This window comes from Equus quagga, chromosome 8, assembly GCF_021613505.1.
Source record: "Equus quagga isolate Etosha38 chromosome 8, UCLA_HA_Equagga_1.0, whole genome shotgun sequence".
NCBI lineage: Eukaryota > Metazoa > Chordata > Mammalia > Perissodactyla > Equidae > Equus > Equus quagga.
Genome location: NC_060274.1, coordinates 60,673,937 through 60,695,981, shown reverse-complemented (window position 1 = coordinate 60,695,981; position 22,045 = coordinate 60,673,937). Strand labels below are relative to the sequence as shown.

General features: G+C 34.8%; 1 protein-coding gene across 11 annotated transcripts in view; it reads right to left on the bottom strand.

The window, feature by feature from the left end:
- Window positions 1-22,045, bottom strand: part of AKAP9 (A-kinase anchoring protein 9) — a 159,818-nt gene that overhangs the window by 46,012 nt on the left and 91,761 nt on the right. For all 11 annotated transcript variants that reach the window (XM_046669146.1, XM_046669137.1, XM_046669139.1 and 8 more), the window contains one exon: window positions 11,874-12,106. In XM_046669146.1, coding sequence (XP_046525102.1) covers window positions 11,874-12,106 — 233 coding nt within the window. The remainder of the gene's footprint in view (window positions 1-11,873; window positions 12,107-22,045) is intronic.

Below are 22,045 nucleotides of genomic sequence, written 5' to 3'. Positions count from 1 at the left end.
CAACCAATACGCCATATGATTGTAAACATTTCCTAAATGGCTCAATGACAATTCATTTAGCTGTTTTAGGTATCACAGTGCCTAGTCTCTTAAATATAATCATTCCATGCTTACTCAGGATTGGCATCATAAACATACAAAAGCAAGATTCTTAAGAATAAGCAGGATCTTGTAATACAGTTGCCTGGCATGGAAGAACTGCAATATCATCTCACTCTGCTTTCTGCAATTAAAAACAGCCAAGCTCGGGCTTAGACCAAATTTAGTCCTTCAATATATCCAGGATGAATGAGTAGTAACACAACAACAAAACAAGGTTCTATTCCATTTACCCTTACTAAAGACATTTAAAGTTGATTTCTCATCAAACATAGTTTAACTAAATGTATAAAAAACTACAAGTATAAAAAACCATATTTTTTATACTTACTGAATAAGGAGGGGTAGGCAGTGAAATTTTAGAAATAAGCTTTAATATGTGCCCATTTCTTTTATGAATAAAATGAAAAATAGAAGTATTAATAATTACTGAGTTATTTTCATCCAAATGTTCACAGAGAGGAAAAGGATGTGGTAAAGGCACGCGAGATTCAACCTCATAAATGTCTTCATCTTGTTCTTCCAACCATGGGCCACTGAGTTTGAGAGTTGACAAATAGGTCCTATAAGAATCCATTCTAGAAGATGCAGCTGCCAATTTTCCTCATTTGCTTTATCAGTTTTCCACTACATTAAAAAGTTCTTTTTAGTTTATCAAGATATACCATAGCAGTAGCAAATTTTCTTTTTAGCACTATCAAGTCAACATTATAGAATTAATTCACACAACTGAACAACAGAAAAAAATCCCACAAATCTAAAAAAAACGATTTCCCTTAGGCTTCATCAACAAAACAGAACAAAAACAAAAACCCAAAAATACAAGCAAGCAAACACCTTTTAAACTAGAATAATTAAATCCTTGAAGAATGGAAGAATGAAAATATAAATATCTAATTAGCTGAGCAATAAAACTGCTTTCAATAGGTATCAAACACGTCTGTGGAAATAAGTAAGCCTTCCAAGCACAATCTGGCAGGGAAGGTCAAGTTTTAAATCACCATAGTAGCAGTCTTGAGAAATGTAGCTGCAACATTATTCCCCTTGTTCTTGCTGCTTCACGCAAGTGAAAAGCAAAAGCTCTTCTGAACTGAGTTATTCAAATAGCCTCTTGTGCTGAGCCAAAGGATTCCAGTCTGTCGCCGAAGCACAGGTCAGAACAGAGGGTGTGGTTTAATGTCTTAACCTATAGGTACAGTGACAGGTGGACTGTGAATTAATACGCCCACAAAAAAGCCTGCCTAACAGGATCCAAGTTCCACGTCAGAGCTTTGAAAAGAGTATTTAGAGAAGTTTATAATGCTTCTAAGACAAGCTAGTGTTTTTCCATTCCATTATAAAAATGTTTTAATTTAAAAATATGAAATCAAGTAGGTTTGAGTCCACATTACCAATTAGTTCTTCCAGTATATCAAATAATCATAATTATTTCTGGAAAACTAAATTAGCACTCCCTTTTGATATCTCCTTAGAAATAATACTTATTCTTTTGAGCAATCACTAGAACTAAATACAGATAGTTCTAACCTATTTCCACACTGAATTAATTGTTTATAGACTGAATGTGAAGGAAAAATAACCTCTCTCTTTAAAGCTGCATTGTATATAATAGCTGGTAATTAGACAACTTAAGGTATCCTATGAACTCTGACTAAAATTTAAAAGCTCAAGTTGCATATAATAGTTAGCCTTTTGGTAGCTCCAGAAACCTGGGTAATAGTGAATAAACCAGTCATTCAGAATTTTAAAAGATGAACAACTTACTCTTTAATATTAAAAGATCCTCAAAAGTGAAACTTGTTTTAAATAAATGAAAAAGCTTTCATTTTGGTGCGTTTTCTCTATCCAGTAACTGAATATCCTAAACCCACAAAACCTTTTTACTATGGAAAAACCCATACTAAAGCAAGCAGGTAATATCAACAAAAATGTATTTTATAGCCACTTTCACTACACAAAGTTGTTCAGAGAAGCCAATACTCAAACCCTGCAAAGTAGGCTAATAATTATGGCAAAGAAAATGAGACTTTCTGCAGAAGATCCAGAATCTACAGGGAAATGGCTTGAGGCAGGAGACGGGCAGCTGCCTCTTACAATGCTGGACAGGGCAATGACAAATTTCTGTTTATTATGGTTTCTTATGTGAGCCCTCCAGTTAGTCTGTGAAGATGTCTTAACATCTGTACAAGACAGAGGCCTAGCCCTATTACTGGTGCAGGTAAATTTAACTTTACTGGGGCTTCAGCAGATATAAGACTATCAATATCCCAGATGCTTAGCTTTATGAACTAGGGGGACTGATGCTTAACTGCGGGGACTGATGCTTAGCATACCAAATATCTCTCAAAGTACTCTCTCCCTGCCCTCTCTGAAAATTACAGTTTATTTCGATAATCTAGTGTCCAATTTTTCTTATTTGAAGCAAAAACAAAATCCTGTTAAGAAGTATTCCTTTAATAGAAATCTTTAGGTCAAGGTAAGAACTAACTGCAAAGAAAAGAGAGAAAAGCCAGGGAGAAAAAAAAGACTCAAAAAGCAATAGATTAACATGATTTGGAATGGGGCAAATAGCCCTCATAACAACAATAATTAATGGGTGGCATATTAATTCATGTTCAGAAAGGTGACCTTGAATTAAAATAATTCAAATTATATTCCATTTTTGAAAGCATGTAAAACTTGTTTCCATCCACGTAAAACAAAAATCTCTAAGTAAGGGGATACTCCTCTTATAACCAGGAATATAGGTCAAGGTTAAGAAACTAACCACAAAGAAAAATAGAGTAAAATTAGGTGGTGTCGGGGAGACACTCAAAACAGCAGTAAAGATGCTTTAGGATAGGGGCAAACAGCTCTCCTAACAAAAGTATATTAACGAACGGTATACTACATTAACTGATGTTCAGACTGATTACTCTGAATTAGAATAACTCAAATTACGCATGTCTTTAAATTTTAGAAAGCATATAAATCTTTTTGCAATCAAAAAGTTAAAATAAAATGACTTCAATTTTTAGGAAGACACCCTTTTAATTATCCAGACTAGTTCACTATCTCCAGGTTTCATAGAATCAAGATTTTAATATATATTTGAAGGTTATTAAATTGTGGTATAGCATCATGTTTCCCAAACTAAATGGCTTTACTTTAATTGTACAATGTCAAGCTATTTAACCTTTTTTCCATTAATATTTCCTTCAAATTGTAAAACACTTATGTTGCTCTCTTTCAGATTTTTTTACTTATTTCTCTAAGTTATTTAATACAGGGACTGAATCCTGGGTACAAATCCCTGACAGAGTCCTGACCAATGCTAATAAAAGCACAATGGGGGCAACACCTAACGGCAAAATGCATTTTAACAATTTGATTACAGCTGTATTTAAAACACAACAATGATAAACAAAATCTTAACTTATACCACTGTTTCATCTTCAGGAAAAGTCTCCTTTTTTGAGAAAGTATAGAAACAAGTAGCTTAGCTTCCATTATTCTGAAAAATGATAATTAATAAACTCATGAGAATTGATTATAATAAAAATCATTCCGTGGGAGTAAATTCCTTATTCATTAATTTCTTCCAACGCCTAAAGGAATCCATTGGTAAATAATCTCCTATGGCTCTAAATAGTACCTCTGGATTCTGGAAAACTTTAGTTGCTGAAAGACTATTCTCACAGAACAGATTAATTTCTATTTCTACCTGATCCAAGAATCAAGAACCTGAAACCATACTCTCAAAGATAACTTTTAAACAGAGCCACAAAGAGACTACTGAATAAAGATTATGTTACAGAGACGACCATTCTAAGGGCCTGAGGGTAGTCTCTAGGCACTTTTCCTCATATTATAATGAAAGCTATCCCAACCAATAGGAAACTGCAATAGGCCGAATATAAGCCTGATTTTATGGCAGTCTGGGCAAAAGAGAAGTAAAATCCACCATAATACATGTATTATTATATGGATGTGGACATATCATTAGGCAAATCACTTGTAAATCAAATACAATATAAAGTAAAATATTCCAATAACAGATATTATGAAATCAGTCTATAAGGCAGACACCTTGATACTTTAGTAAAGAAAATGCTTAATAGCTCTTTTGTTAAAGCAGGATATACCTATGGAACCTAAAGCACCTAAAAACTTTAAAACTAATCATGTATCCTCCACTAAAACTACACAACATATAAAAACCAAACCATTAAAAAAGAAAAAAAATTTTGAATATGTGACAATATTTACTTACGGGACCTTTCAATGCAACTCCTCCTCCACCCCAAACATAAGCCCATAATCACTTGCAAAAATTCCTTTCTCCAAAACTGATGCTTGCCAAAAGAGTGGTGTTGGGGGAAGGGGAGGGGGGGATGAAAAACAGGTGAAGGGCATAAAGAGGTACAAACTTCCAGATATAAAATAAATAAGTCATGGGGATGTGTACAGCATGGAGAATATAGACAATAATATTGTATCAACTTTGTATGGTGACAGACGGTAACTAGACTTATTGTGGTGATCATTTCATAATGTATATAAACGTCAAATCACTATGCTGTTCACCTGAAATCAATATAATATTGTATGTCAATTATACTTCAGTTAAAAAAATAATCCCTCTCTCCAATCTTAGCAGAGGCAAAGGTCTGTCTGATCCAAAGGCCAGAACTTCTACTGGTGCTCTGGATTCCATCCTCATCTACCCCAAAGACCTGGCTCCACAAAGTCCATCCCCGTGTTCTGCTTCTTCAACTTCTCCACTGCCACTCAACATTAAGTATTCCTACCTTAGAAAAAGCACTTTCTCCTTCTCAAGCTAGTGCTCTCTTGTTTTCTTCACAGCTAGGTGTCATGAAACTGCTATCTCTATTTCTCCAACTGTATTTCTTTTAACTCTGAGTTTTGGATTCCTCCTCTACCAAGGTCATCGATGACACCCATAATGAAATATCCAATGGACACTAAATCCTCAGCATCCATAACCGCTCTCTGGTATGACATTTTTGGAAAATCACTACTCATCTGGCTTTCATGACACTCTTCTCTTGATTTTCCTCTTACTCTCATTCTCCATCTCCTTTGTAGACTTACCTACATTTATTCTCTTTTAAATGTCAGCATTCTACCAGCACAAAAAATCAGCTCTGTATACTCTCTAAAACCATGGCTTCAAATGTCTTTAAGTGATGACAACTTCCAATCTAGCTATCCCCAAACTCTAGACTCTAGTGAATGTCTTTACTTGATGCCTCCTCATCTAAAACTGAAATCACTATTCACTTCTTTTGCATCCCCTATCTCAGCAAATGAAATATACCAACAACCTGGTTGGTCAAGGATTTATGCCTGGTTTCCTCCCCTCTTCCTTATCCCCTACATATAATCAGTCATATCAACTTCTATCAAATTCAACTTCCTGCAAGTTTTAAAATCACTTCCCTGGTGCCTTAACTTGATCTCTATCACTTTTCACTTGGAATGTTCTAAGAATCTCCTGTCTCTCTGCATTCTGCGTCTCTCCTTACCATCTTCCTGCCCATCCACCCATTACACTATTACCTGAAGAATCTCTCTAAAACACAAATTCGATATTATTTTCTTGCCAAAAATATTTCAACAACCCAAAGCTGGAAACAATCTATGTGTCCTCTAAATAGTAAATGTATAAACCAACTGTGTGCATCCATACAATGGAAGACTCCTCAGCTGTAAGAAGGAACAAACTATTAATACACATAACAACATACATAAATTTTATATGCACTTTGGGAAGACAATGAAACCAGACCCAAAAGAATATACAATGTATGATTTTATTTATGACACTAGTGCAAAGACAAAACTACAGGGATGAAAAGTAACCAGTGGCTGCCAAGAGCAGGGGATGGAGAAGGGGCTGACTAAAAAAGAGAAGTACCAGGGAATTTTGGGGTAATGGAACTATTTTGTATCATGCTTGTGATGGTAGATACACAACTTTATGCATCTGTCACAACTGAAAGGATGGTCCACACAGTGAAAATTTACCACAAGTAAATAAAAAAAATTAACCAGAATGTGGCAGAGCCCAAAATGGAATAAAAACTAGAACAAATCATTCTGTTTTAAAAATGAATAACAAAACCACAGTGAAGGGGTGGGAGAGAAAGAGTTAACCTAAGATACTTTGAAATACAGTATTTTGACTGCATACTATAAGGCTATAGACAAAAAGTACTGTACATAAATATTGTACTCTAGTTAATAAATTTGTTTTTCACAAAGGTGTAGATTAGCAATCATGAAATTACTTTATGGGTATATACGGCTGAACAAATAAGTAAAAATACTGTAGATAATGAGAGTCTGGTTTCTCACTGTTGGAGAACAAAGCTACACAGGAAAGCAGGCAAGGGTAGAATGAATGCTTTGGTAGTAGATGGGAACTGGAGGTATCAGTATGAACTTATGTTTTTTACTATTTATACAGACATATAAGAAATAAATACAGATTCACAGGTTTATACGGTACATATATTTTCAAACTGTCTACTGAGAGGACCTAGAAGTCATGACACCTTAGTAACAATGAGCACATCTAGCACACAGATCTTGGTTTCTAAATATCATTCTTCAGTAAAAGGAATCTGAATTCCTTGGAGAAGTGGTTGATTCTGGGGTTGGGGTAGAGAAAATACAAGATGGGCCTGCAGACTCTGATAGCGTGAATGCTTGAAAAAGCAAGCACTTAGAAAAGGCACAAGAACCAATTTGAAAGAGTTCTCAATGCCAAAGCTGGAGTAAAAAAAACTATTACAGTATTAGATTATAACCCACTGGAAAAAACAGCCATGAGTCCATATGGATCCTAATTAATTAATTAAATAAATGTGAGTGAAGAGACAACTCTTACAGAATAATTCCAAATAATAAATGAAGGAATGAGGAAAATAGAAAATCACCATTAGAACACCACAGTAGTAATTGTGGAGACAAGATTTACCAATGGACACTAAAATCTGTGGGTGGAAGTTTAAGAAGTAGTAGGATATTTGCATAGTCTCAGTCTCTCCCCCATGATATTTATTAATTAAAAGGAAAAAACAGTAACAGCACAGTGGAGAAACCCAGAAGATACTACAAGCAGTCAAGATTAACATCATCAGTAATAAGACATATTGACATCATGTACCCTCTGATATGACACACTGAGAAGGGCACCTCACTTCTTTGGTATTCTGGTAAAAACGTATAAGCTTCATGTCATCAGGAGAAAACATCTGAAAAATCCAAATTGAGGGACGTTCTACAAAATTACTTGCCAGTCCTTTTCAAGTGTCAAGGTTATGAAAGACAAAGAAAGACTCTGGAACTAACTGCCAGAGACTGGAGAAGACGAAGACACGACAACTAAATGCACGTGAGATCCTGGAACAGATCCTAAACCAAAAAAGGACACTAGTGGAAAAACTGGTAAAAGCCAAATGGTCTGTAGTCTAGTTAATAGAATTGTACTAGTTTTAATTAATAAGTTTAGATAATTATAGTATGATTATGCAAGATGTTAATATTAGCAGAAGTTGAGTGAAGGGGGTTATAGGAGTTCTGTACCATTTTTGCAACTTTTCTGTAAGTCTAGAATTATTTCAAATTTAAAAAGCTAAAAAGTTGTACCCAATGACTCCATGTCCCATTAAGAATTAAATCCCAAGCTCCATGTGATCTTGTTCCCAGGTACGGCTCTCACCTCATCTCTCACACTTTCCCCACTCTCCTTGCCCCAGTCATACTGGCTTCTTTGTCAGCCACAAAAGGTGCAAGCCCATGACTACCTTCCTACTTGCTATTCCTTTGCTTGAAACATTCTTCCTCTACTTACTTACATGGCTGTCTCCCACACTTCCTTAAGGAATATGCTTGAATATCACTTTATCAGAGAAGCTTTCCTTAATTTTCCTATATAAAATGTTCCCTTCCCCCATCCTGCTCTATCTCCCTCTATTTTATTTTTCTTCACAGCAGATATCACCATCTGACATACTATATGTTTGTTTATTGTTGGCCTCCACCATTAAATTCTAAGTTCTATGAGAAGAGGGACTTTGCCCATTTTGTTCTTTGCTGTAGGTCCAGTATCTAAAGAGCAACAGTTATATTGTAGGCGTTGAATAAATTTGATGGATGAATGACTCATCTCAAGCATCAAGTCCTCCAATAAGCTTTACTTGGTCCCACCTTAGCAAAACTGTCAGATACTGATCTTTTCTAGTCTCAAGGTATCCTGTACAGAGCTATTTACTCAAATTTCTCTTTCACTGTAAGCACAAAGATATTACAGCAGTCTCTCTCAGTTCTGTTTTAGATTTTTTCATAACGAGTAAAAAATAAGGCAAAAGGGAAATACTCCATTGTGAAGATGAACCAAATAATGACACATTAAAAGGAAAACAGAATTACACAAAGATGATTACACATAATTTTGCATCAATCTAAGTGACTATGAAAAATATTCAAGTGCAAAATAATTTTAGTGATTAGTGAGAATATTCTGAAGACGTCAATGGCTTTAAACAACTATCCATGGAAGAGTAGTAACTGAACTAAATTTAGTTTAAAATAAAGTTTTTAAAAGCTCCTATTCCTATTGCCTTAAAAATATAATACACTAAGAAATATCTGATTTTTATACCAAATGTCAACAACTATTTCAACCTTTTATATACTAAATACTGGAAGAACACTCCAAAATTCAGCTAAAGTAATGTAAACATTGTACTATTAATGTCTAGATCAGTGGTTCTCAAACTTTGGTGTGTATCAGAATCACCCAAAGGACTTGTTCAAACACAAGTTGCTGGGCCTCATCATTCAGTGGGTCTGGGGTAGGGACTGAGAATTTACATTTGTAACAAGGCCTTACTGATGCTGATGTTGCTGGTTTAGAGACTACACTTTGAGAACTACTTACTACTCTAGGCAAAGTTTTTCCGATCTGTTCAGTGATATTTAAACTAAGGCAATACAGTAAAAGTTAAATAACATACTGTTGCTTTAATATTTAACAAATTGAGAATAACCTGGAAAATGCCACGGTGAGGCTCCTACTGTACCTCACTATCTGGTCACATAAGCAGATGTGATGAGCTGTGACTTGGCATGGGAAACTGAGTGTGTCAGGTTAATCCCAAACACTTGTCTATTGGCAGTATTAATGGATCATAATCCAGGGAAGGTTTCTCTTTAGTAGCTTGTAGGAACGAGTCCAACACTGATTACTTTTGATTTATTTACCATTTTCCATGGTGCTTGTCAAAAGACAAATATTATATTGCATTAACTAGACTGTCTATAATTTACATTGGTATCAAGTAGTAGCAACAGTATTAACAGTGCTCAAGATCCAGGTCAAAGTATTTAATAGTGGTCAAGAAAGGAAAAGTATTAACAGTTGTTTTCATGGTATGAAAGAGTACAAATCATAGAAATTAAAATTAAATTCAGCCATTAATACGGCTGAAATAAGAAAAAAAAGCAGGATCATGTAGAAATTCAGTATAGAATCATCTATATCATTCAACATAAAAAGGGATACTTTGATGCGTATGCACTCAAGCTTTAAAAATGCTAAAAAGCAACAACGGAAAATGCCTGAATTGGCTCAGCTGAGTAGCTTATTTTTAGCGGCTTATGCATTAAGCATTCTAAAAGCCAATCCAGGGCTTATGTTAATTAGAAAAGTAAAGACTGTAAAAAATAGTAAATCTTAGTAGAAAATATCTATTTTCTTATAGTAGCTACAGAATTTCATGTTATGACATAACATTCATAATTTCAATCTTTGAGCTTAAGTAAAGTCTACTGAACCAGAGGCTAAAGAAAAATACAGTGAATATTAAAATTCTTTGATCCAAGGGTACAATTTAATGTCTTATTAAAATAATAACAAACGAAGGTTTTTACTGGTGCCATTTCCTTACTAGCACTTAGGATGTTGGCAATAAAAAATACCTCATGGTGGTTTTAGTGAAAGATGGGACCACTATTGTTGTTTGTGTAAACAGACATCCTTTCTATTGTGTATTAGCAAATACACAAAGATTTTAGTTACCAAGAATACTACACTTCTTTTAATTCTTTGTGACGCTCAACGAAGTTTCTGAGTTACTGAAGCAAAAGCTTTTCGACCGTTTTGTACCTGCTGTGAAAGACAGCTTCCAAAAACCAAGAATTGCCCAAAGATAGCAATTTCTTCTATTATATAACTATATATTACATTACACCTTCAGAATTTATCTATGGAAACATTCCTGAGACCTACTTAAACTGCATATGAACACCTTAGTTTGGCCAGTCAATCCAGAAGTTTAAGAGTAGATATATTACGATATATTTCCCTGGCCAATTAGAGAATTCTCACTGCAATGTGTGGTAATTTCAGGGTTCTTTTGCTTTTTAAAGATACAGTCCATATTCTAAGAGAATTTAGACTGTCTCCCAACAATGAAGAATGAACCTGGGGAAAAATCTGATTAAGTGTCATATCTGAAGGCTATTCAGAGGACAAATATTTCACTGAATATATGTTATTTTGATAATGCCTTCTTCATTGAAAGCCAACAGCAAGTTAACATGAGAAAAAAAAAAAATAATGGCTTGATGCTAAGTTAACCAAATAGTAGGTGGTTAACAAATTATCCCAAGGGTCACTAACTAAGAGATGACTCAAGAAATGGTCTATAATCACTAACTTACCCTAAGTGTAAGTGAACCAGGTATTAAAACACAAAATAGGTCAAAATACTTGTCAGATTTGCTACATCCAATATTCACTGCTATTGGAGAAATATACTATACAGAATAATTTCTTAGAGGAAAAAAGAGGCTCCAGTGAAAGCCAGACATCAGAAACAACAAGAGATCAACAGCACTCTTTCAACTTCGGTTTGAAATATCCATGGATCTAGGATACTCTGAACAAAGACATCAATGAAAATGTTAATAACACTGGCCCTATAGCTTATGGCAATGAAGCACTCATTTCATTAACACAACAGTTATGAGTCTCTAGTTTTAAGTTAAACATTTTTTAAATAAATAATTTACTTCATTTTAAAGCAGAAAACACTTTTAAAAATTCTGCATATAGTAACTTAACAGACAATTAACAAACACGGTGCAAAAATTTTATAGACAAAGAAAATAGCAATTTAAGTTATAAAGACAATGGTTATATCCCTTTAAAATTTGCATAAAAATAGTACTCAAATGTAGAAACTGTCCCTCACTCTAATTTCATACAGAGATAGTAAAGTGAGGTAATCTATTCATATTTGTGAAAAAGATGTAAAAGTCACATGAAGGAACTGTAGCTTTGATCTATAGTATTGTAATAGCAATGTATCATGACATACTAGAGCCTATGGTTTTAGAAATCCCTTATACTATTCCTTCAAATAATTATATATTATAATGGCATATTTCATACAATGGTGAAGTTAAAATCTTTTCTGGTATCAAAAAAAGTTACGTGTGAGAGTCTATAAAATCTGAAAATTAAAACAACATTGAATTTAAGAACTTGAAGAGTCCACTAGCACATTACATTAACCCTTACCACCTGAAAAAAAGACTACTGATAACAGTATTGGCTGTCACAAAGGCAAACAATTATTAAAGGGGAGCCTCACTAAATTTCTGTGGGAGAGTAGGGAGAAAACATTTAGTTGTTCCCCAGCTTAAAAGAAAATCTACCTCCAACACAGTGCAGTATATGAGCAATATAAGGAGGTTACCTGACTACTAGTTTCACTTATGGCTTCTAGGAGTTTTTCAACTGCTGCTTGTAGTCGAGAGCTAATATTCAGCATAAGTTCTTCATTTTCAGGGTCTATTTCAGTTCCAGCAAAACCACTCCTCACAAGCCGTTGTGACAGCTCCGTTCCTTCCTCAGTTACTTTTGACCACATGCTACTGTCATTTCTGGGCATATCACTTCCAGAATAGGAGGGTATAGATTCGTCTGTAACTAGAACAATAGTATTTTAAAGGCATAAATCAATTATAATTAATAATTATAGTAAAAAGAGGTTATAAAATAATATCAAATTAAAACTTCAAATCATTGAAACTACAAGATCTTTTAATAACAACACTGCAACAAAACAAATGAAATAAGCAAATACAGAATGTAATATTATTTGATAACCAAGCAGGTGTAAGAATAAGAATGATGCTACGTTAACAAAGCTTTGCAGAAAATATTTCGGTTATTTACTATTTTTTCTTTGATAAAATTTTTAAAAACAACTTCCAAGAGAAACTTACCAAGTGCCCACTATGTAGGGTTTAAGTAATGGAGACATACAGGTGGCAAGATCTGTTTCCTATCCTCAAGGATTTTACATACAGCATAATGAGAAAACACATACATAAACAACAACAGGAAAAAAACACTTCGCAGTGGGATGTTCCAGGTGTATGGAAGAACAGAAGTACACTGAAAACTATAAAACGTTGTTGAAAGAAATTGAAGAAGACACAAAGAAATGGAAAGCTATTCCATGCTCTTGGATTGGAAGAATTAACATTGTTAAAAAGTCCATACTTTCTAAAGCAATCTACAGATTCAATGAAATCCTTATCAAAGTTCCCAGGGCATTTTTCACAGAAATACAACAAAGAATCTTAAAATTTTTATGGAACAACAAAAGACCCTGAATAGCCAAAAGAATCCTGAGAAAAAAGACAAAGCTGGAGGTATCACATTCCCTGAGATCAAAATAAACTACAAAGCGATGCCAATCAAAACAGCATGGTACTGGCACAGAAACAGACATACAGATAAATGGAACAGAACCAAGAGCCCAGAAATAAACCCATACATCTATGGACAGCTAATTTTTGACAAGGGAGCCAGGAATAAACAATGGAGAAAGGAGAGAGTCTCTTCAATAAATGGTGTTGGGAAAACTGGACAGCCACATGCAAAAGAATAAAAGTTGACCATCATCTTATACCATACACAAAAATTAACTCAAAATGGGTTAAAGACTTGAATGTAAGACCTGAAACCATGAAACTTCTAGAAGAAAACACAGGCAGTACACTCTTTGAGACTGGTCTTAGCAGCATATTTTCAAGTACCATGTCTGACTGGGGAAGGGAAACAGAAAAAATAAATGGGACTACATCAAACTAAAAAGCTTCTGCACAGCAAAGGAAACCATCAACAAAACAAAAAAAAACCTAAGAATTGGGAGAAGATATTTTCAAACCTGATAAGGGCTTAATATCCAAAATACAAAAAGAATTCATACATATCAACAACAAAAACACTAACAACCCAATTAAAAAATGGGCAAAAGATCTGAAGAGATATTTCTCCAAAGAGCTAACAGGCACATGAAAAGATGTTCAACATCACTAATTATCAGGGAAATAAAATCAAAACTACAATGAGATATCACCTCATGCCCATCAGAATGGCTATAATTAAAGGGACAGGAAATAACAAGTGTTGGAGAAGATGTGGAGAAAAGGGAACTGCCATACATGGCTAGTGGGAATGTAAACTGGTGCAGCCATTATGGAAAACACTATGGAGATTCCTCAAAAGATTAAGAATAGAACTACCATAAGATCCAGCTATTCCACTGCTGCATATTTATCCAAAGAACATGAAAACACAAATGCATAAAGACAGATGCACCCCTATGTCCACTGCAGCATAAGTCACAATAGTCAAGACTTGGAAGCAACCTAGTGCCCATCAAGGGACAAATGGATAAAGAAGATATGGTATATATACACAATGGAATACTACTCAGTCATAAAAAAAACAATGAAATCTGACCATTTGTGACAACATGGATGGATCTTGAGGGTATTATGCTAAGTGAAATAAGTCAGAAGGAGAAAGTCAAATACCACCTATTTATGATCTCACTCATAAATAGAAGATAAACAACAACAACAAACAATCACACAGAGACAGAGATTGGATTGGTGGTTACCAGAGGGGAAGGGGGCAGGGAGGAGAGTGAAAGGGGTGATTAGGCACATGTGTGTGGTGACGGATTGTAATTAGTCTTTGGGTGGAGAACATGGTGTAATCTACACAGAAATCAAAATATAATGACGTACACTTGAAATTTATACTGTTATAAACCAATGTTACTGCAATAAAAAATAAAATTAATGAAAAAAATAAGAATAGAAGTGCTTAATTTTGTCTGACACAGATCTTTTGATTTCTGAGCACTACACTGGGCAACATCACCTACTCTGGCTAGAAAGTACAAGGGACTAAGGTCATTTTGCGGCTTGCTACTTTTGTAAGAGGTATACTGGAAAGAAGTTAGACTGATGAGGAGTTCTAATTTAACTACAGAGTCATGTATCCACAGTGTTCTTATTTCTTATGTAAAGAAAACTGAGTTTACATGGGCAGAAGATAAAACTTTGGAAGTGTTTTCTCGAAACTGGAATGAGTTTAGGTTATTCATTACAGGTTATTCATCACTGCCACGGAATACAGTATTCATCTGTGGCAGCATGCTACGACCCAACAATGAAATTTCCTGAAGAGGAATTACCTATTCCTTTAATACATGTAATACATATCTCCTATCAGTAACTGTATAAAGTTAACAAAAGCAGAAGAAACTTTAATTTCCAAAGTACTTTGAATAAACATTCAGTGTGATACAGTCACCTGGGAGAATAGAGCTACTGATTAAAACGTCTGGCTAAAGTAGCTGGTGCCACGTGGAGTTCTCTCAATCTAACGTAGTAATGATATCAGATGCAGTTTCAGATACAGGATTTGAATTTAGCAGAATTCAATATTCACTAAGCATCTCCTCTGTATAAGTCACTGGCTGAAGAATCCAAAACTACATTCTAGGAAATGATTTTAAATGTTTGCTATTACATAGGTTTATCTAATTCTTAGTGTAGTAGCTAAGAGAATTTTCACTGCGTATTTTTATTCTCAAAATTAAAAACAGACAACTCGACTGGTATTTACTTATATTAGTACATATATTCAAAACAATGTCTTGATAACAGGTATTAATACATTATAAATATTCATGAGTTCAAAACGATGTCAGAACTCAAAATGAATTCAGATAAAGTACAGTACAATGTATATTATAGTTACCAAATAAAATTAATGTAGTCTAGAAAATAAATGGTATTTTTAAAGACTGCTACGGAAGCAGGATATAGCAATACTTTATAATTGGTGTTTAAAAAGACTAAAAATATCTGCTACATAGCATTTTTATCTGAGGAATTACGTGCATTCTAGTGACATTTCTTTACAATGGAGACAGAGAGTTCGACAAATCTGAGAAAAGAGAATAGTCTGATATGACGGGAAGTGAAGGCTTTATGGAGTCAAAGAATGTGGAGAAGTGAGGATGAGGTAGGGCAGAGAGCTGAAGGAAGGCAGCTGGAAAGTAGGCTGGAACCGAGTTGTGAATGATCTTAAATTTTATAGGAAACATGGAGTTTTTGCTATAAAAATGGGCAAGTAAATCATTTTGTTAGCAGGAAGATAGTATCCAATCTATGGATCAGGAAGCAAATTGAAGCAATGCAGAAGAATGGCTGGAGAAGAAGAGACTGGCTAGAAGGCTACTTCCAACTGTCCAGTTGAGAAGTGCTGAAGACATGAAATCAGATACAAGGGGGTTGGGCACAGGTTGGAGAAGACAATGTAAGATAAGGGAGAAAAAAAGCAGTAAAAGATGACTCTGGGTTTCCAGCTTAGATAATTCTAGATGACAGAAGAGTCATTAAGAGAATCTACTAAAAAATTAGGAGAAAACATACACAGCAGGCATGTAAATGATGAGTCTAAAATGTTAATGGGCTATGTGGAGGAAATGAGTCAACTTTTGGAAGTTTGGGCCTGCAGAAACTTAGGAGGCATTTGTAGAAAGATGAGAGTCAAAACCTTGAAAATGGATACATTTGTTTTAGGAGTAGTATTTAATGAGAGAAGGAGGACAAAGCTGGAGTCTCTGTACATAATGAGCTCACAAAAGAACCTGTATAAGAAAAAAAAATCAGAGAAAGACGAGAAAACGTTTCAAAAAGGTAAACTTCAATAATCTTAGCTGTCTAGAAAGTCAAATAGGACAAGGACTGAGAAGATTCTATTGAATTTGACAACTGGGACGTCACTGTTGTCCTTTGAGAGAGTAGCTTGGTACTGTAGGAACAGAAACCAAAGCTGGTAGAAGGAAGTAGGAGGCAGTCTCATCTCTAGAGCTTATCAAGGTTACCCTGAGGGGAAGAAAAGTTGAGAAAAACCAACACACTATTTTTTTGTTGTTATTATGAAGCTATTGGCATATTTTGGAGTACAGAGAAGGAATCAATTGTGACAAAAAGATTGAAGATGGTGTGTAACTACATGGGAGCAAATCGCAAGCACAAAATACAGAGGATATTATAAAACAAAATAGCTTAAAAAAGCTACTGACAAGTGGCTTGGCTGGCTTGGTCAATGAAAACAATCAAAGGAGAAATCACAAATACCTTGAGACAAATGAAAATGAAAATTCAACATAGCAAAATCTATGGGATAGAGCAAAAGCAGTACTAAGAGGGAAATTTATAGCAATACAAGCCTACTTTAAGAAACAAAAAAAATCTCAAATAAACAATCTAACATTACACCTAAAGGAACTAGAAAAAGAAAAACAAATGAAGTCCAAAGTCAGTAGAAGGAAAGAAAGAATAAAAGAGCAGAAATGAATGAAATAGACAGAAAAAAAACAATAGAAAAGAGCAATGAAACTAAGAGTTGGTTCTTTGAAAAGAGAAACAAAATTGACAAATCTTTAGCTAGGTTTCACTAAGAAAAAAGAGAAGGCTAGGGGCTGGCCCAGCGACACAGCAGTTAGTGCACATGTTCTGCTTTGGTGGCCCAGGGTCCGCTGGTTTGGATCCCAGGTGTGGACATGGCACTGCTTGGCAAGCCATGCTGTGGCAGGCGTCCCACATATAAAGTAGAGGAAGATGGGCACAGATGTTAGCTCAGGGCCAGCCTTCCTCAGCAAAAAGAGGAGGACTGGTGGCAGATGTTAGCTCAGGGCTAACCTTCCTCAAAAAAAAAAGAGAAGGCCGAAATAAATAAAATCAGAAACAAAAGAGGACACATTACAACTGATCCCACAGAAATATAAAGGATTATAAGAGAATATTTGAAAAGCAATACACCAACAAATTGGATGATCTAGAAGAAATGGATAAATTCTCAGAATCATACAACATTCCAAAACTGAATCAAGAAGAATTAGAGAATCTGAACAGACCAATCCCTAGTAAGGAGATGGGAAAACAGTAATCAAAAGCCTTTGAAAGAACAGAAGTCCAGGACAAGATGGCTTCCCTGTTGAATTCTGTCAAACATTCAAAGAAGATTTAATACCTATCCTTCTCAAACTTTTCCAAAAATTGAAGAGGAGGGGATGCTTCCTAACTCATTCTACAAGGTCAACATTATCCTGATACCAAAACTAGACAAAGACAACAAAAAAAAAAGAAAATTATAGGCCAACATCACTGATGAATATAGATGGAAAAATCCTCAAAAAAATATTAGCAAATCAAATGCAATACTTTAAAAATATCATACACTATGATCAAGTTGGATTTACTCCAGGGATACAGGGATGGTTCAACACACACAAATCAATCAGTGATACATCACATTAACAAAATGAAGAATAAAAATCACATGATCATCTCAATAGATGCAGAGAAAGCATTCAATCATAATAAAAATTCTCAATAAAATGGGTATAGAAGGAAAGTACCTTAACATAATAAAGACCATGTAAGACAAACCCACAGCTAACATCATACTCAACAGTGAAAAACTGAAAGATATCCCTCCGAGAAAAGGAATAAAATGAGGATGCTCACTTTTGCCACTCTTACTCAACTGCGTGCTAAAAATCCTAGCCAGAGCAATTAGGCAAGAAAAAGAAATAAAAAGTATCCAAATTGGAAAGAAAGAAGTGAAACTGTCACTATTTGCAGATGATATGAGTTTATATACAGAAAACCCTAAAAATCCACCAAAAAAAAAAACTATTAAAAATAATAAATGAATACAGTCAAGTTGCAAGGTATAAAATCAACATAGAAAACATCAGTTGTTTCTATACACTAACAACAAAACAGCAGAAAGAGAAATCAAAAATACATTCCCATTTACAATCAAAACAAAATAATACTTAGGAATAAATTTAACCAAGGAGGTGAAAGACCTTTACACTGAAAATTATAAAACAGTGAAAGAAATCGAAGATGACACAGAGAAATGGAAAAATATTCTGTGCTCATGGACTAGAAGAATTAACAGTTAAAATGTCCATATTACCTAAAGCAATCTACAGAATCAATGCAATCCCAATGAGAATCCCAATGACATTCTTCACGGAAATACAACAAAGAATCCTAAAATTTGTATAGAACAAAAAATCCTGAATAGCCAAAGCGATCCTGAGAAAAAAGAACAAAGCTGAAGGTATCACACTCCTAATTTCAAAGTATACTACAAAGTGGCAGTAATCAAAACAGCATGGTACTGGCAGAAAAACAGACACACAGATTAATGGAACAGAACTGAGAGCCCAGAAATAAATCCACACATTTGTGGACAGCTAATTTTTGACAAAGGAGCCAAGAACATATAATAGAGAAAGGAAAGTCTCTTCAATAAATGGTGTTGGGAAAACTGGACAGCCCCAAGCAAAAAAAGTGAAACTAGACCACTATCTTACACTATACACAAAAATTAACTCAAAATGGATTAAAGACTTGAATAAAAGACATGAAACCATAAAACTTCTGGAAGAAAACATTGGCAGGACACTCTGACATCTTAGCAGTATCTTTTTGAATATGTCTCCTCAGGTGAGGGAAACAAAAGAAAAAATAAACAATTGGGACTACATCAAATTAAAAAGTTTCTGCATGGCAAAAGAAACCATCAACAAAATGAAAAGACAACCTACCAAGTTGGAGAAGATATTTGCAAATCATACATCTGATAAGGGGTTAATATCCAAAATATATAAAGAATTCATACAACTCAACAACAAGAAAATGAACAACCTCATCAAAAACTGAGTAGAAGATATACAGATGGCCAAGAAGCACATGAAAAGATGTTCAATATCACTAATTATTAGGGAAATACAAATCAAAATCACAATGAGATGTCATCTCACACCCATCAGAATGGCTATTATTAAAATGGCAAGAAATAACGAGTGTTGGAAAGGATGTGGAGAAAAGGGAACCCTCACACACTGCTGGTGGGAATGTAAACTGGTGCAGTCACCATGGAAAACAGTATAGAGATTCCTCAAAAAATAAAAATAGGGGGGCTGGCCCCGTGGCTGAGTGGTTAAGTTCGCGCACTCCGCTGTAGGTGGCCCAGTATTATGTCTGTTCGAATCCTGGGCGTGTACATGGCACTGCTCATCGAGCCACGCTGAGGCAGCATTCCACACGCCACAACTAGAAGGACCCACAATTAAGAATATACAACTATGTACCAGGGGGCTTTGGGGAGAAAAAGGAAAAAAACAAAATCTTAAAAAATAAAAAATAAAAAAATAAAATAAAAATAGAACTACTATATGATCTAGCTATTCCACTTCTGGGTATTTATCCAAAGAACAGGAAAACACTAACTCAAAAAGATTTCTGCACCCCTATGTTCACTGTAGCATTATTTACAATAGCCACAACTTGGACACAATCTAAGTATCCACTGACAGATGAACAGATAAAGATGTGGTATATATAAACAATGGAATATTACTTAGTCATAAAAAAAAAGATGAAATCTTGCCATTTGCAACAACACGGATGAACCTTGAAGGTACTATGCAAAGCAAAATTAAGTCAGACGGAGAAAGACAAATACCATATGATTTCACTCATATGTGGAAGATACAAAAACACAACAACAAACACACACACAGAATAGATTGGTGGTGACCAGAGGGGAAGGGGGGAGGAGGAAGGGCCAAGAGGTAAAAGGGCACATTTGTACGGTGACAGAAGTCAACTACACTTTGGGTGGTGACCATGATGTAGTCTACCCAGAAAGGCAATATATAATGATGTACATCTGAAATTTATATAATGTTATAAACTGCTACCTCAATAAAAAATTAATTATAAAAAGTGCCCCTATTAATTTTTTTAGATAGCTAATGAAAAAAACAGACATTAAAGTATCTAGAAAAGAAGATGTCAACTAGCTTAATGTATTTTGTTAATAACATTTTAAAGATATAACCAGACAAACAAAAACAAATTTGAATATGCTCCAATGAAGAAACAGAACTTTTTTTATTTCAGTGAAATAAAGGAATGAGAAAGACATCAAGCTTACACTGTATTTAGGATAACCAGTCTTTAGGGGGTACCAGAGAAAAACCTAAGTTGGCAGGGCAATTTCATAACATGCCAATAGAAATTTCAGAATGGCCAGTTTGGTGAACAGAATTATGATTTCAGATTGGTAAACCACTCAGATCTATGTCTTAAACACAGCAGATGATGTTTATTCAAAGTTCTTTGTCATTTGCTTTGGATTATTCCATGTTCATTCCATATAGACAGCAATATGTTTCTCAGGTTAAAGCAGGTGATATACAGCAGTGCATTCCCTTACCCCAATGGCCTTCTGAAAATCTCTACGGCTCCAACTAGAAACCACAGACTCTAGTCCCTGACAGATACGTAAACTGAACTGAAGCTCTGGGAGACTGAGAGATCTGCCCAAGGTCACAGTGAGCTGGAACAAGAATCAAGGGCCTCCTCATTACTAATCCAGCATTCTGTCTATAACATCACACTGCTCCAAAAGGAAGCTGCACCAAATGAGATTCAGTCTCTCGCCTCCTAAGAGACAGGTAAGTATTCTACTGCGAAACCATCACAGTACATGCCTCAAGGAAATTTTCTTTCAACACCTCCTGGGGGAACTCATTTTTATGAACCAGTCTAATATTGACTCAAGTTCAAGTGATTTCACATTGACTCAAAATTTCTCTTCAATTTCGCAAACTAGGTTACTTTTATGAGGAAGCAAACATTAGCAAATCAATTATTTATCTTTTTTAGAGTTAACAAGTCCATACATGTTTAAAATCTAAACAAGTTCAGGCTTGAGGGCTGAAAATAGATCACAAGTGCTACCTACAACAAAAAGTCATATACAAAAACTGAAAAGCAAAAGTTGCTTCAAATCAGATTAAAGAGTATGAACATTTTAAAGTATTTTCTTCAAAGTTTATGAGAAAATTCAAAGTTTTAAATTATAAATTCTATTAATTCAACATTTTCTTCAACATGCAAAATGGATCTGATAAGTGTCCCCAAATGATACTGGTAAGACCAGCATATCATTGCCAAACACAAAAACGTAGACTGAGCAATCAAATGGAAAAGTGCACATTATAACCAATGATGCTAATACCAGCAAAATTCTTATCTCTGCTATAATATTCTGTACACTATATTTCTTAACTGTGGATTTTTCTTCTTGTATCTTAATATTCTTTCAGAATCAGCTAACAGTTGAATAGTTAAATTTTTAAAAGGCCTAACTGATTCAAATACATATAAAGTGGGTTCAAGTAAAATATTAAATACTATGACTTTATCTTGCCTTGAATAGGATTCTCAGTGCCTCTTTCATTAGACTGAATAGCTATAAATTAGCAAAGAGCATAGAGAAATTGCTCAATAAATGTTTGTAGAAGTGAACTGACAAAATTGCTTATAACTGAAAAACTACTCATTATCGGATATCTTAAAAGAAGACATAGACAGGGCCGGCCCGATGGAGCAGAGGTTTAGTGCGCATGTTCTGCTTCGGTGGCCCAGGGTTCACTGGTTCGGATCCCAGGTACAGACA